This window comes from Phascolarctos cinereus, unplaced genomic scaffold (assembly GCF_003287225.1).
Source record: "Phascolarctos cinereus isolate Bilbo 61053 unplaced genomic scaffold, phaCin_HiC Scaffold_3;HRSCAF=262, whole genome shotgun sequence".
Lineage (NCBI taxonomy): Eukaryota > Metazoa > Chordata > Mammalia > Diprotodontia > Phascolarctidae > Phascolarctos > Phascolarctos cinereus.
Window position 1 is genome coordinate 203160455 of NW_027555736.1, and position 15914 is coordinate 203176368.

Here is a 15914-nt window from a genome sequence, read left to right on the forward strand (position 1 = left end):
TGAATGCCTAGTGGTCTTTCTGCTCTTGTCCACAATAACTAGGGCTTTAGCAGAACTAGAGCTAACCCATAACGGCAAGTCAAAGTGAGCAAAATAGAGAAGATTTTTTATTACTGAATTGGGGCTGGAGTCCCCTGCATCCCAATTTTATTTGTGGAATAATTCTAAAGAATGTATGACTAAAGGGTCCTTCCCGGATACACAATAGACTGTAGTAGAAATTGGAGTTGGATTCAGAAAACCTGGATTTGAGTCCTGGCTTGGTCACTTCCTAGCTGTGTGTACTTCTCTGGGAAATAATTTCATTGGACCTCAGTTTCCTGATCTATAAAATAGGGACAATATTTCTTATACTCACGACCTCTTTGAATTGTTTTGATGTTTGTATTTTGTACATATTAAAGTGTTACATAAATATGATTTATTACAATGAAGTTGATTGCCAGAGGGTTGGTCATCATATGATGAATTTTTTCAGACAAGGCATCCAATGAAGACCATATGATAAGGTGTGAAAGAGTTGGATTTTGCATCTGTGAAAGGAATATCCACTTCAGTGGAGTAAAACCACCAGTCCTCAAACTTCTGAAGTTAGTTATATCACCATAGGCTATGCAACAGTGTGTAGGAAAATTAGTTTGGAAAAATCAAATATGAAAGTGATTTTTAAGGACATGTTGAAAGATTTTCATCCAATCCCCACATCCCCCATTCCCATTCTGTTTCTTTTTTTAATGGGCCCAAGATGGTCAAGAAAGGAGTAAACCATCAGACAAATTTAGGAACAACTGAAACTTCTTTTATGGTTGACAATTCCAGACATGTTTTTTAAACAAACTCTATAAAAATGCTTACATCCTGCCACAATTTGATTTTTATAGCCTTCTCAGGACATGCAAGAGCAAACTAGCTACACCCAGCATTCTCCACCAGTTCTTTGGGGCCATTGCAAAGCAGCATCATAGCTCCAAACAGGAAGGGCAAGGAAGAAAAGGGAAGGGCTGAGCAGAGGAAAGGTGTTCACAGTCCTTTGCAGTATAATCATACCCTGGCCAAACCTAATCAAATAGAAAAGACAGAAATAACCAAATTTAAAAATCACCACTGACATCAAATGGAGCCACATGATAATACACTTCCACTTGTTTACATCATAGAAAGTTCTGGGGATGGGGGCAGTGCTTCCTCAGAGTGTCATGGACCAGCAGGTCAACACGGTGATAACTGATTGTGGAGTCAGAACAGTTAGCACTGACTCCTGAGAGAAACATTCAGCAGGAAAGGGATAAAGTTCCTTTTTCTCTTTTTTTTTTCCTCTTGTTTCTGGCATGTAGGAGTGTTAAAAAAAAAAAAATCCCTAGCTTGGGACTCAGAATGGATGCTGTGACACATATATCCTCAGCCGGATGACAGAGCTGCCCCTGAAGTTGATGACGGTGTTTACAGTGATCATTTCCAAGTCTAGCTGGATGTCCCGAGGCCCTTTGATAGGGCGAGTCATCACCAGGGTGGCACTGATGGGTCCAGTTTGCTACAGAAAGAACAAAAACAATGACTGTAATAATAAGAAAAGCTCACATTTCTATAGCACCTAAAGGTTAACAAAGCAATTTTTTTTTCACAAGAACTCAACATTATCCCTATTGTAAGTTTAGGGTTTGTTTGTTTATTTTTTAATCTGGTTCCTGCTTGACCATGGTCAAAGAATTCACCACCTTATATAGCAAATCTGCTAGGAATGAGCCTTAGCTAGGCTGGTCTTTAGACCATACTCAAAATCTTACTGCTTTGGTAAGACCTGCCAGAACTTTGAGCCTTTGAAAACTCATCACTTCCACACCATGATATGCAGAAGAGCAGGAAATTGAAAGTCAGAGACACAGTCACTTGCCTAAGCCCAGGCACTGTGCTAAGCTCTAAGGATACCAAAAGAAAAAAATTAAAAAGGCAAAAGATATCCCCTGCCCTCAAGAGCTCCCAGTCTAGTGAAAGAGACAACATGCAAATAATTATACACCAACAAAATATTGCACAGGGTAAATAGGAGATAATCGACAGAGGGAAAGCACTAGAATTAAGTGCCAGAGATGAGATCAATAAGACAGTAATTCAGAGGGACTAATTCCACAGCATGGAAGGTTTCTCTCCAAAGATCCCAAAGCAGTTACTGAACAATAGCAGGGCAGACTCTAGGGCCTAAGATTTCAGTTTTAGATTCAGCTCCTTCATGACTCGTTTTGTGATCTTGAGAAAATAACATCAGCTCCCTGAGCTGCAGTTTCATCATATGCTCTGCGTGTGTGTTTATGTGTGACATTATATACATAAACAGAGCCAGACATACACACACACATACACACACACACACACACACACACACACACACACACATATATCTTGCACATCTAATCAAAAGGAGAAAAAAGGCAGGGAGACAAAATGGCATGTATGCTGAGCTAGATATTATAAAGAGTAGCCACAACATAGCAAGGTATGAGTAGTTACTATAGGAAGAATAGCAGTAGAGATACAATTCACAGCAGACAAAATATAAGAAAGTAATTATCAATAAAATGCCTGGCTTCAGATATCTAGCCTCAAATGCACAAAGCAAGGCTAACAAGTAAAAAAACAAAACAAAACAAAGGTCTTAAAGCTAGGAAACAAATTCAACCTCACAGTTACCACTGAAATATGGGGTGGGAAGGAGGGGCATGACTGCGTATGGCTGTGTAAGAGAGTAACTTATTTAAAAAGAATGAAATTGGGTAATGGCTAAACAAATTATGGCATATGATCATGATGGAATATTACTCTGCTGTAAGAAATGATGAGGTTGTTGATTTTAGGAAAACATAGAAAGATTTGCATAACGTAATGAAGAGTGAAATGAGCAAAACCAAGAGAACATACACCGTAACAGCAATAATGTTAGAACAACTGTGAACAATATTATAATTATATTACAATTATTATGTATAATATATAAATATACTATTATAATTATAATTACTCTAATCAACTACAAAGGACCTATGAAGGAAGATGCTATCCACCTCCAGAAAAAGAACTGATATATAGAAATATGCATAAAAAATTAAAAGGAATGAAATAAATAAAAAGGTAGGAAGTAAGAAAGCCTAATAGGATTGTATGCTAAGAAAATTTCAAGTCATTTCCCCTGAAAGGAAAAGAAAAGGTAAATTAAAATTAAAGAATGTTCTGGGATGGGAGGTATGTGCCTGTAATAAGAGACAAGGACCTTATAATTGGTTTCTTCTAAGGAGTATTTTTATACTACAAGACCTCCCTTTCTGAGGGCTGTATCCCACTCCAAGAGAAGGGGTATATAAGTCCCCAATGACAACCAACATCCATTTTGACAGGGAACAAGAATAAGCATTTATATAATGCCTACTAAGTATCAGGCACTATGTTATACACTTTATAAATATCATCTAATTTCATCCTCACAATAACCTTAAGAGGGAGGATCTGTTATTATCTCTATTTTATAACTGAGCAAACTGAGGTAAACAGAGGTTAAATGACTTGCCCAGGGTCACAAAGTAAGTATCAGAGGCCAAATCTGAACTCAGATCTTCCTCACTCCAGGTTCAGCACCCTATCTATTGCATCACCTAGTTGTCTCTAGGCAGGAAGGAGATAGAAACAGAGGTGGAGGTTATCATGGCTTTAGGAGTAATAATAGCTAGCCTTTCTATAGCATTTTAATGTTTTCAAAGCACTTTACAAATATTATCTCAGTGGGTCCTCACAACAACACCAGGAAGTAGGTAGTATTATTATCCCCATTTTACAGGTGAGGAAACTGAGGCAGGGAAAGGTAAGGTGACTTGCTCAGAGTCACACAGCTAGTAAATGCCTGAGGCTGGATTTCATCACAGGTGTTCCTCATAAGTTCTGCTGCACCACCTAGCAGGAATACTGAGTGATCATAGCAAGGGCAGAGGATAGGACTAGGCCTCGTGATTCAGGACACAGAACAACTCCCTCTGCAAAGCAGTGCTTCCGATGAACAATGCTTCCTTCTTGAAATGGTATTTCTAAGAGTAAGGGACAGAAGAAAATAATGAAATGGGAAAAGATGTACATATGCGCCAACAAAGAAATAGGATAAGGAGGAAGTTCAAATCTGGTACCCCAGGAACATTATCCTCATGAGGGAGTCAGAGAGGATAAAGAAGAATAGAGACAATGAAGCCTATGTTAGAGTTCAGAATAGACTAAAAGAAGAGAGGAATGAGGAAGAAGGAAAAGTAAAGGATAATTTCTTGGGAAAGGGTATTTCTAAAGGATGTTACTTAAACTAAGAAGTTTGGGGAAATTGAAGATTTTGAACAACACTAAGCATGACCTTCCCTTTGGAAGGTCAAGGAAAAAAAACATAGAGAGAGAAATTAATAATTTAATTAAATTCAAAGAATTTGGAATGAAACAATTCATGGCACTAAGGGAGGAACAGACCAGTACCAAAGTAATTGGTACTGACTTAAAAATAAATACAAAAGAAATAAACAGAAGAAAGCCCAAACCTAAATATCATAACTTTAAATGCGAATTTGTTGAACAATTCAGTAGAAGGAAGATAGAATAACAGAGTGGATAATAAAGCAAAATCCTTCCCCCTCATCATTTCGCTACATGTAAGAGACACATCTAAAAAAAAATTAATGGTATGTGGAAATATCAGAGGCTGCAGCTGGGGATTCAAACAAACGAGAGGAACCACTATTCTGAAAGCCATTCTCAGCAAGTAGAAACTTGTTTGCCAAAGTGGAAATGTTTGCAACCTGGGAAGTAGTGGTCAGTCTGTCTTTAGAATTTGATACAGAGGAAAAGAAAGCCAATCAGTCTGACATGAATCCTATATTTGGGGGGAGCAGATTTGGAAGGGTTCAGAGAAGGTTTTATGTAGAATACTGTGCCCTAAAATATTCTGTAATGGGAGCAGCTAGGAGGCACAGTGGATAAAGCACCGGCCTTGGAGCCAGGAGGACCTGAGTTCAAATTCAGTTTCAGACTAGACACTTGACACTTACTAGCTGTATGACCCTGGGCAAGTCACTTAACCCCAATTGCCTCACAAAAATAATTAATTAATTAAAGCAAAATACTATAACAGAACCCAACCCAGAGAAAATGAATGAATACCATTTGAAGATAGGAAAAGAAAATTTGTGAAGGGGAGAAAAAGGGGTATCATTTAAAGAAACTAATGCGGATAACACAGGTAATTCATCAACCAAATTAGATCTTTTTAAAGATATGCATAGAAGACTAAAGCAAGGATAGATAATGGAAGATAAATACAAAGGTATGGCATGATTCTACAAGAATGATGTCAGGTGCACTAGAGCTCAGACCAGCTATGCCTCTAGATATGGACGGAACTGGCAGATGTAATTACTGAGTCATCGTCAGTACTCTTCAGAATCAAGGAGAATGGGAAACATGTTGCATGACTGGAAAGGGGCAAATAGTCTTCTGATTTTCAAAAGATGTGGTTTTGGCTTTGATTTCTGGCAAAATTCTAGAATGTATTGTTAAAGGGATGGTTAGTAAATACTTAGAAATGAAAGCACTGATCACAGAGTCAGAGTGGCTTCATCAAAAACAGGTCACGTCAAGATGGCTTCATTTCCTTTTTCAACAGTCACATAACTATTAGATCAGGGGAATCCTGTAGATATTCTTCACCTACAAGTCAGAAAAGCATTGAACAAAGTTCTCCATGCTGTCCTTTTATACTAGATGGAAAGATGTAAGTTATCTAGAGTAACAGGATAGAGATTTAGAATTGAAAGGGATCTCAAAGGTAGAAAATCTGAGATCCAATGAGGTTAAGTGATTTGTCCAAGATCACATAGATGGTAAGTGTGTGAGAAGTGACATTTGAACTCAGGGCCTTTCACTCTGGAGCCAATGTACTTTCCACTCTGCCAAAGTGCTGATTTGGAATTGACTGAATAGCTAGATCCAAAGAAATTCATTAATGGGTCCTTAGCTTGGAGGGAAGACTCTAGTAAACCATTCCAATGATCTGCGCTTGGCCTTGTGCTAATTAAACATTTTCATCAATGGGATGTGTTTGTGTTTGTGTGTGTGTGTGTGTGTGTGTGTGTGTGTGTGTAGATGACATGGTCATCAAATTTGTAAATTGAAAAGCTATAGTTCTTCTATATTGAATAGCAGAGTACAGATCCACAAAAGGTCTCAAGGTTAGGCTAAGATGACTTTTAATAAGGATCAATAGTCTTATGCTTTGGTTCAAAGAATTAACTGATAAGTATAAGATGGGGGAAATGTGGCCAAATAGCAGTTAGTCCAAAAGAGATTGGAGGGTTTTAGTAAGCTGTGAACCTCAATATGCACAAAAAATAGAGACAAAAAATAAAAATGCAAACAGATTGAATTAAGACAGATGGGAGGGGGGAGCAGGGAGAGACAGAAAGAGAGAGAATGTCTAGATCAAGGAAAATAAAATGTCTTTCTGTGACCTGCCATACTGGATTCAGTTCTGGCCATCACATTTTAAAAGAATAAGAGAAAGATGAAGAGAGTCCAAAGCATACAACCAAAAAAGATAAAGGGCCTTGAGACCATCAGGCAATATTCAGATCAACTGAAGGAATGCTTACAAAAACTAAATAAGAATTATTTCTTAGTTTGCCTTAATGAAAATTTCACCTTTCAAAAGGTAGAGGAATGATTGTGTTGAATTGCTCTGTTGGACTTGATTCTTACCAAAGAACTGGGTTCTGAAGTAGAAACAGCTGTCACCTCGGAGAAGAGTGATCACTGTATCTTAGCATTTTTGAGAAAGGAAAAAGGTGGGGTTGGGTGGGGAGGCCATGTGTTATAATGTGAACCAGCCTTGGAGTCAGGAAACCTGGGGTTGAGTCACTCCTTTGACATAGATGTCTGTAGGACCCTGGACAAGTCAGTCTAGGAAGGGTGGGAAACACTCTAGAATAAAATATGGGTCCAATCTGAGCAAAAAAATTGCAGATGATACGAAGTTGAGAGGGACAGCTAGCATGTTATATAACAGAATCAGGATCAAAAAAGATCTGTCTAGTCTAGATCTCAAGGGAGGGCCTTGAACAGTCTAATCACTTACTTCCTTCAACAGACCTCTCTCCAAGCATTTGACACTCTGCGTAGACTCACTTCTCACACTTTCTCATATTCTTCCCATCCCAAAGATTCTGAACTCCTGGTTGTCATTATGCAAATCTCATTTCCCATCTCCCATTGCATATTCCCTTCTTCTCATTTCCCCTCAACCCAGCCCCCTCCCCACATGGTCTCACTCCAGAGTTACCCACTCCATTTGTTGCATTCTCTAAATACCTAACAAATTTGCTTTCTTCTTAAGCCTTTCCCTTTCCCAGTCCCTCTATATTCTTGTTCTCACTGAGGCCTGGCTCCCTTCTAATGATATTTCATTCCTGGCCACTCATTCCAGTCTTATATTTTTCACTTTTACTTGACTCATTGATCATGATGGGAAAAGAGATATTTCTTCCTGGTTGCCATTTCCAGGCTCTCCCACTAACCATATCACTCGGTAACCTTTCCTCCTTCATTCCTCATTCAATACAAAATTATTCTCCGAACAAGATTCTAAAGGTCATTATCTCTTGACCCTCAGGACACTCTTCTTCCTTAAGAGCTTGGTTCACAGTCTTTCTTTTCACTACAACTCCTGCCCTCACACTAGAAGACCTCAAGATACATATTGATTATTTCCTCAAAGACCCTAACTCCTTAGTTCCTCAATCTACTCAATTCCCATTATCTACCCCCATTCCATTCCACTTCAGCCTCACAAGGAAAGGGTCACACTCTTGATCTTGCTGTTATCTACACGTGTTCCACTACCATGTTCGTGAACACAAAAATCCCTTTAACTGATCATATTTTATTATTCCAGCTTCCCCATGCCTATGCTTCCTTTGGGGCAGGTAGGTGGTGTAGTGAGCAGCCAACCTGGCCTGGAAGGAGGAAGACCTGACATTTACTAGCTGTGTAACCCTGAGCAAGTTACTTAACCCTGTTTGCCTCAGTTTCCTCATCTGTAAAATGAGCTAGAGAAGGAAATGGCAAACCGCTCCAGTGTTTCTGTTAAGGAAACCCCAAATGGAGTCATGAAGAGTCAGACACAACTGAAATGACTAAACAACAATAACGATTCTTTCATCTACCTTGTGACCTCCAGTGCCTTCATCTCTCAGTTTTTTTCCCAGGACATTACCCCTACACTGGTTATACTCTCCTTTCTTCCCAATCTCTCCCTTTTGATGAATCAGTTCAACTCTACACTATTCTTCATGAGTCCCTTGACCCTTTATCCTATTGCCAATCATGCCTTGCCAACTACCAACCTTGGGTTAAACCCATCTTCGCTAAACTTTGCTCCCATTCATGTATTGCTGAACTGATTTGGAGGAAAATCATAAAATCACTTTGACTGAGTCAACTACAACTTAATGTCACATAATCTCAAGTGAGTCCTCACTGCAGCATGGCAGTCTTTTCAGACCTCCCTAATCAATCCACTATCCCATTCGGCTCATTAGCTATTACAAACCTTTTCATCACTTCTCAAGCTTCCCATGGCACCCTCTCCTTCGTCCTCTCAGGTGAGAACCTTGCCTCATACTTCACTGAAAAAAATCAAGGTCATTTGCCAATAGCCCTCTCTTCTCCTCACTTCTTCATCTCACATCACTCAGATGTCTTTCCACACTGTTTCCTCCTTCACCCCTGACTCACATGAAAAGGAGGACCTTCTTTTTGTTAAGACAAACCTCTCTACATGCACCTTTGATCCAATTCCATATTATCTGATTCAGCAGACTGTGGACGCCTGCTGCTTGTTATCCTCATTTGTGCTTTAGAAATAATAATAGCTCTTTACTACACTGATGATTGATTATATGTAAAGTTCATAAGGCATTTCCTCGTAGCAGATTTGTATGCTAGATAGTACAAGTACTATTATCCCCATTTTACAGATGAGGAAACTGAAGCTCAGACAGGTCATGTGACTTGCCTGAGGCCACATAGTTGGTAATTGTAAAGGAGGGATTAAAAAACCAGGTTTTCTGATTTTAAGACCAACGTGCTGTCTACTCTGCTGTATTGTTTTTCCCTAAGTTCCCTGCCTTTTATCACCAGATTCTCCTGGTGAAGGAGGATGAAAAAAGGGGGGAGGGGGAGGGGACAAGGGAAAACCCCTTCCCTTTCTAGCAACTCTCACTTCTGAGATTGCATGCATTGTGATTTTTTTTATGGTGCAGATCAAGAGCGCTGGAATTCTGTAATTGACTGGCTATGACACCTTGGGCAAAATCACCTCTCTGGATCTTAGTTTCTTCATTTGTAAAAAGAGGAGAATTGTACTAGATGATTTGTGAAATTCTTTCCTTTTCGAACATTCAGTGAGTTATGAAGCTCATTCTAACATGATTTCACCTGAGTAAATAATGTCGGGAGGGAGGAGGAGAAAGACAGGATGATTTACCCCAGCCACACATTCCTTTATGGGGAAACCCATGCCAGCCTCTCCACATTAGTTAGGACAGTGGATAGTGAAGGACGCCAATTATCACTGCCCCCACGAGGCACTACATTTGCTAAGAGGGAAGGGGGTCCATGGCCCACCCAGACCATTGCTCTTCTAGCCACTCCTCTCCCCCCACCCCATTCTTGGATGTACACTCCCAGTTTGGCCCTGGATCAGAGAGTATGTTTTCATGTGTGATCAGCATTGTTTGACAATCAGGAAATGGGCAGGCTGGAGAATGTCAGCTCAGCTTGGCTCTGTAACTCTACTCCATATGAAAGAAAACTTGGCACGGTTAGAATCCTGTGACTGTGGCCCATTTGCCAGATATGATCATGTCCCCAAACCACCTGGATAACGATAAATACCAGTCATCCATTAAAGTAGTCCATTTGCACTCTGTGTGGTTCATCGGAAATAACAGAGTCCCAAAAGAGCTCAACCAGAAGAGCAGTGCATGAGACACAGAGACAGACAGAGAGAGACAGAGGGAGACAGAGACAGACAGAGAAAAAGAGACAGAGACAGAGAGAGGGAGAGACACTGTATACATGTGCAGTGCTGTGGTTGTTGGCTCAACGTTGTTACCTTAAAATCCTCAGTAGTACTTTAACTGCTAAATTCTAAGAGGGAATTTCAGGCAAACTACCACACATAGTGTTAGTAGGGATAGGGACTGGACCTATGAATTTAATGTATGTAGAACTCCCAAATGAAAAAACTCCCTCTCCTATGGCAGGGGAGCACTTTCCATATAATTTGGTTAGAGCACTGAGAGATAAATTGACTCGTATAGGTCCCATAGCTAATATGTGTCAGGTTGAAGATTAAACCTAGGTATTTCTGGCTCCAAGGACACCTCCCTATGCAATGCTCTTGTCTCCGCGGCCTCTCAGGATGTCAGTAGAATAGGAAAAATAGTGCACTTTAAGGAACAAAAGTGAAATGGAACATAAGTATCTCGCATAAAACGTGGAAAATTCCTCTACAGTGACTAAGGCTGTGAACTGCTTCACTGGGGGGAGGCTGGCGGCTTTAACACTTTGGTTCATTGTGCCAGAAGGGACCTCAGAGAACAAGTCTACCCCCTTCATATTACAGATAAGTAAACTGAGGCCCAAGGTCAAAAGTGAGAGAGGTGGAGGGGGCCAGAAGTATAGGGAAGATTAGAGGCAATTAGCAAACCCAGAGGAAAAGAACACAACTGGGCAGAAAGGGAGCAAGGTTTAAATCAAGATTCAAGAGAGTAAATAGAAATCTGGGTTGAGGCTGAAGCCTAGAGGCAACAGGTATCCGGTCTAGAGCCTGAGGAAGGAAATCATGAGCTGAGTCCAAGAGCAAAAGGTCCAAGGACATAGAGAAGACTTGCACTGAACAGGTGTGGAAAGCACTACGAATGATGAAAAGTACAAAGCAAGGGTGACTCCTCATATGAGAAATCAGTCAGATAGACTGTCCTTCTATAGCAGAGGCATGATAGCCTTCCAAGGGTGTGCTGCAGCCAGTTTGGACTGGCTCTTAAGAGCTGATTGTTGAATTTTCATTGTGAGCATTTGCTCTTTTTCAGTCATGTCTGCCTCTTTCTGACCCCATTTGGGGTTTTCTTGGCAAAGATGCTGAAGCGGTTTACCTTTTCCTTCTCCAGCTCACTTTACAGATGAGGAAACTGAGGCAAATAGGCTGAAATGACTTGCCAGAGTCACATAGCTGGTAAGTGTTTGAGGCCACATTTGAACTCAGGTCTTCCTTACTCCAGGCATGGCACTCTATCCACTGTGCCACCTAGCTGCTCTTGTGAGCATTTACATTTCAGAAATAAACACTAAAAATGAAGGTTTAATTTCTTTGCCTTGTTGATGGAGAAAATATTAATAATGCTAATTAAACTAAAATAGGTCAAGTATACTTTTTTTTTCAGAGAGCTGGTTGTTAACACCCTTGCCTGGCCCCCTCTTCTTTCGGATGCAGTCAAGGCCATCATTGCTCCCCTTAGAAGCTTTCCATAAGTACAAGGTTGTGACTTAGCAAAATATTATTGTTGGAAGACCTTTACCAACTTGGAAAGGCAATGTTTGTGGCAAGAAGGAAGACAAGGCAGCATGCTATTTGAACTCAAAGAATGTACCACCTGCCTCCGGTGTCTATTAGAATGCCTTTAGATGTTTCTGCACGGGTCTATTAGGGTAAACTTGAAAATGAAACGGCATTGATATTCTACTAAACTGATGAGACATTGCACATCTCCTGGCATTATAGTATCACCTCCCCCTTAGGTGGATGCCCTCTGTACCAGCTTATTAAGTGCTCCAGGTATTCCATCTCTTGTTTTTCAGGTGCTACTTTTCCAGTTGGCAGTTGGTGTTGTCCTAGGCAGGAGAATGGCCTAGATGGATTCAGAATGTTGAGAGAGATCTGAGATCCCAGGCACAGATAAAACTATTATTGAGCCAAACTACACCACTGCCCACAGTCCATTAGTTCTTTAAAAATAGAGATTGTGGACCTATGAAGTAGTGAAGAGCCACTGTACAAGCCATATGGCAAACTCCAGGACTCATATAGGTCATGACATATCTTGAAGGCTATTTTCTGCTCATTACCCTCCAGCATCAAAATCAGATTGGACAATCCCTGGAGGTCAGGTTTGCAGATTGCCCCATCTGAACCAGCTGGTTCAATATTGATTCCAGATAGTAATAGAATTCAAGGCCCTTTTATCATAGCAGAGCCTCAACTCCCTGTTCCTTTTCTTAACAAATAATATTAAACCCCTAGTAGGATACATGGAAGGTTTCATGATTTCTTTATAATATTTTTTTTTCTGAGAAATTCTTGCACGAATAGATCTAGATAACTGGATTTTATGCTCCCAGGACCAAGTTAATAGCAAAATTACAAGGCCAATATGGTGGTAACTGAATATGTCCCAAAACTGAACATGTCCCAGAATTCCTAGAATTGGCAAGGCAGTATCTGGTGACAATCTAGCTGAGGATCATAGCTAGTAAGGTAGACATCTACTCCAGCCAATGCTGCTGGTAATATACTGAGCAGGATGTGACATTTCCTAAATTCCAGGCAATGTCAAAATTAAGAAAATCATGGCAATAAATGGCCAAGAAGTACTTGGGAGTGTGTGAATAATTGATGTTAACGCTGAGCAAGTATAATATTGCCGCATTGAACAAAAAAAAGACTTAGTCTCCTGGATCACTGGTCCAGAAAGAACTGGGTCCCTGCTGATTGTTTCTGCTATCACCATAAAAAGAAGTTAAGGTCCCAGGGGAAGTTATCTTTGTTGTCTATTAAATCTCTCGAGGCTCCAGAGTTCACCAAAGCTATGACTGGCAATCTTGATTATTTTGGAGTTTAATCTCAAGGATCAGTAATAGGAAGAGTGCTAGGAAAGCTGCAGTTTTCACTTAGAGCGGGGACTATAAGGAAGGGGTCTCTATCAAGACCACCCCACCACCTATCCATGGAGCTGGGCAGGATAACATATGGATAACCCTATTTCTTATCATGCCTTGGACCCAGTTATCTGTGAGCTAGATCTGGTACCTTATAACCTAGAGAGGCACTTTCATATTATACATTATACATTGCTATTGGGAAGGGAAGAATGCTGGAGGAATTGCAATAGATTTGGGCACAACTGAGGATAGGACTCTATGTGGGTATATTGCAAGATGAGTGTGGGTCAGTCAGTGGTTAACTACCTCCCCCAGCTTAGTGAATCTTCCTGCTAATTCATTGCAAGTAGGCCTGGCCAAATTTTCTTTTTAAAAAAATTGATCGAAACAAGTATATTCCAAGATAAATCCTGGCTTTGGGTCTTGCCTGAAGGAACTGGACTATTTTGCTGTATTTCTGCTTCTATAGCTTAGCCAGCAAAACCAATAGCTTGCATTTTGATGTTAAAAGAAATTACTGAAAGTCTTCAGGATCTGCTGAAGGAATTCCTTCACGTCCTCTGATAGATGGCATTTCCTTGTGAAGTAAGGGGTGGACCAGTGGAAAGCTAGTTCCAACAGACAAGACAATATACCAGCCATCTTAGCCTAAGATGCAAGGAGTCCCTGGGGTGAAGGTCCAGAAATTTGAGAGAGCTCTTTTGCTCCCTAATTGGTAAACTAGTCTGGGAATCTCATTATACACTAGTAGGTGAAATAGTTGGCAGAAACCATTTCCAGAACCATTCCTTTACTTGAGCCCTGAGGCGCCCTAATCAATTAACCAACAACAAGCATTTATTAATATAAGGGTAGGATTGGTTGATTTACTCAATCCTATCTCATTTATAGTAAATGATAAGATATTCAATCAATCATAGGCTTTAAAATAAGTATGGAAAGCCCATTTGATCACGGTCAAATCAGAAATCTGTTCCAATTGGCTGAGGGATTTTATCATGTCCTCTGGGTCCTATAGAAAGGTATCAAGTGATTTGGAATCAGAAAATTCCAGAAATTAGAACAAGCATGACTTTCCAGTAATACCCCTGAGGAAAAACCACCTGGAAGGGAAGGAGAGGCCCAGGCTTCAGCCTTGGCCAAATGTTTTTCCTCCTTTCCCCTTTTGCCAGAGGAGGACTTTTCAAGCTTTAAAAGGTCCAGAGAATTTTGAACTTCCCATCTTCTCATTACTGTCCTAACATCATCCCCCAGGACAGCCATGGCAGTGTCTTCATTGGGAGCTAAGAACAAGCTGGAGGCAGAGTCACCTGCTTAATTAAGTATCCATGAATGAGAGGAAAGGACTTCCAACAACCAGAAGCTAAGTTGGAGTCCAACCATGGACTTTATATGTAGTAGTGGGAAATTATGTCACATATTTTTGGGGAATATTGTCTACCAACTTCCTGCATCACCTTAGTAAGTATCCCTTTTTAAAAGTTACTTAAAACTCAGATTCTTAAAATCTAGTCACTGCTCAGATAAGCTAACAAATAGCTCACTAATATTCAGACTCTTTAAGAGTTTGCCCAGGGGCAGCTAGGTGGAGCAGTGGATAGAGCACTGGCCCTGGAGTCAGCAGGACCTGAGTTCAAATCCAGCCTCAGACACATAATACTTCCTAGCTGTGTGACTCTGGGCAAGTCACTTAACCCCAATTGCCTCACTAAAAAAAAAAAAAAAGAGAGAGAGAGTTTGCCCAATATGACCGATGTTCTAACAAACCTTGTCTTTGGCTGACAAATTCTTTTGGGCAGGACCCACGTGTTTTGACTTTGGGGTCTTAGCACCCCTAAACCTCTAAACCTCAACATTTTGGTGGCCCGTATGGGGAAAATTGCCTACCCCCAGGTTCTTCTTCAGCCAAGACTGGAAGGTATGTAAGCCTCCCCCACTTCTTTCTTGCCCTGATGTTGGGGTCACTCTACAAGCACCTAGGAAGGCTTGGAGGTGCTTTGTGGGCAGACAGTTATGAAGCTGTCTCACACTCAGCTTGATGCTTTTAGGCTCTCAGTCCACTGGTTCAGTTAGAGGCCATGGACCTGAGTGAGTACACCTTCTGAGGCATAGAGGACAAGGACAGACACCCTATCTGGAAGTGTATGCCCAATTCTGTCAATTTTCTCAGCAGCTTACTTACTCCCTTCCCTCTATACCCCTGGACCCTCCTTCATGGAGGTTACAGGGAAAAGTTAGAACAGCTAAAAACATCTTAGACAATCTAGCCAATAACTCACAGGTGCTCAAATCCCTAAACCCCTAAACCTCAACATTTTGGTGACCAATACACAGATTCTGGAGGTTTTGTGATCAGTCATTAAGGAGTTTTGAACCACCTCCTTACAACCCTGGTCACTCCTTTCTCCTACTCCCTTCCCTTGAGTCAAGAGGGTATCTGTTAGTCCCTCTCACAGGAGAAGAGAGTTTCACCCTCCCTCCCACCTCTGAATTCTCCCTCTACAGCATGGGTCCCACTGCCAATGGCCTTGGGTCATGGGGCAACCTTTGCCCGGAAGCATCACTCAGGTTCAGCACATCCTGCTCAAGGTAAAGAAGTTAATCTCTGAACTTGGCCTACAGGCCATTCATCTACAGTTGGTAGCAAACAGTGGGTACCAGCCAATGTCCCCCCATTGTTCTCTGGATGTAGCCTGTCCTCGGTCCTAGTCAACCTCCTCTTTGGGACTCCCTCGAGACCAGGACAGCTCTATGCCCCTTGCCAGCAGGAAGCAGTTTCAGAAGCCAAGACCTACATCCCTTACCTCAAAAGAATTTGGGTCCCATTTGTGTGAGGGGGGGAATGATGGGGTTGGGATCTGGACCCCACAAAGGAAAAACCCTGGACTTTCCCACATGGCCAAATC

The 15914-nt window shown here is 41.0% G+C and overlaps 1 protein-coding gene across 4 annotated transcripts in view; it reads right to left on the reverse strand.

Moving 5' to 3' along the window:
- Nucleotides 1-777: 777 nt before the first annotated feature.
- FBLN5 (fibulin 5) overlaps nucleotides 778-15914 on the reverse strand; it is a 136830-nt gene continuing 121693 nt past the window's right edge. For all 4 annotated transcript variants that reach the window (XM_021004285.2, XM_021004284.2, XM_021004281.2 and 1 more), the window contains exon 11: nucleotides 778-1531. In XM_021004285.2, the coding sequence (XP_020859944.1) occupies nucleotides 1370-1531 (162 nt within the window). In that variant the 3' untranslated portion in view covers nucleotides 778-1369. The remainder of the gene's footprint in view (nucleotides 1532-15914) is intronic.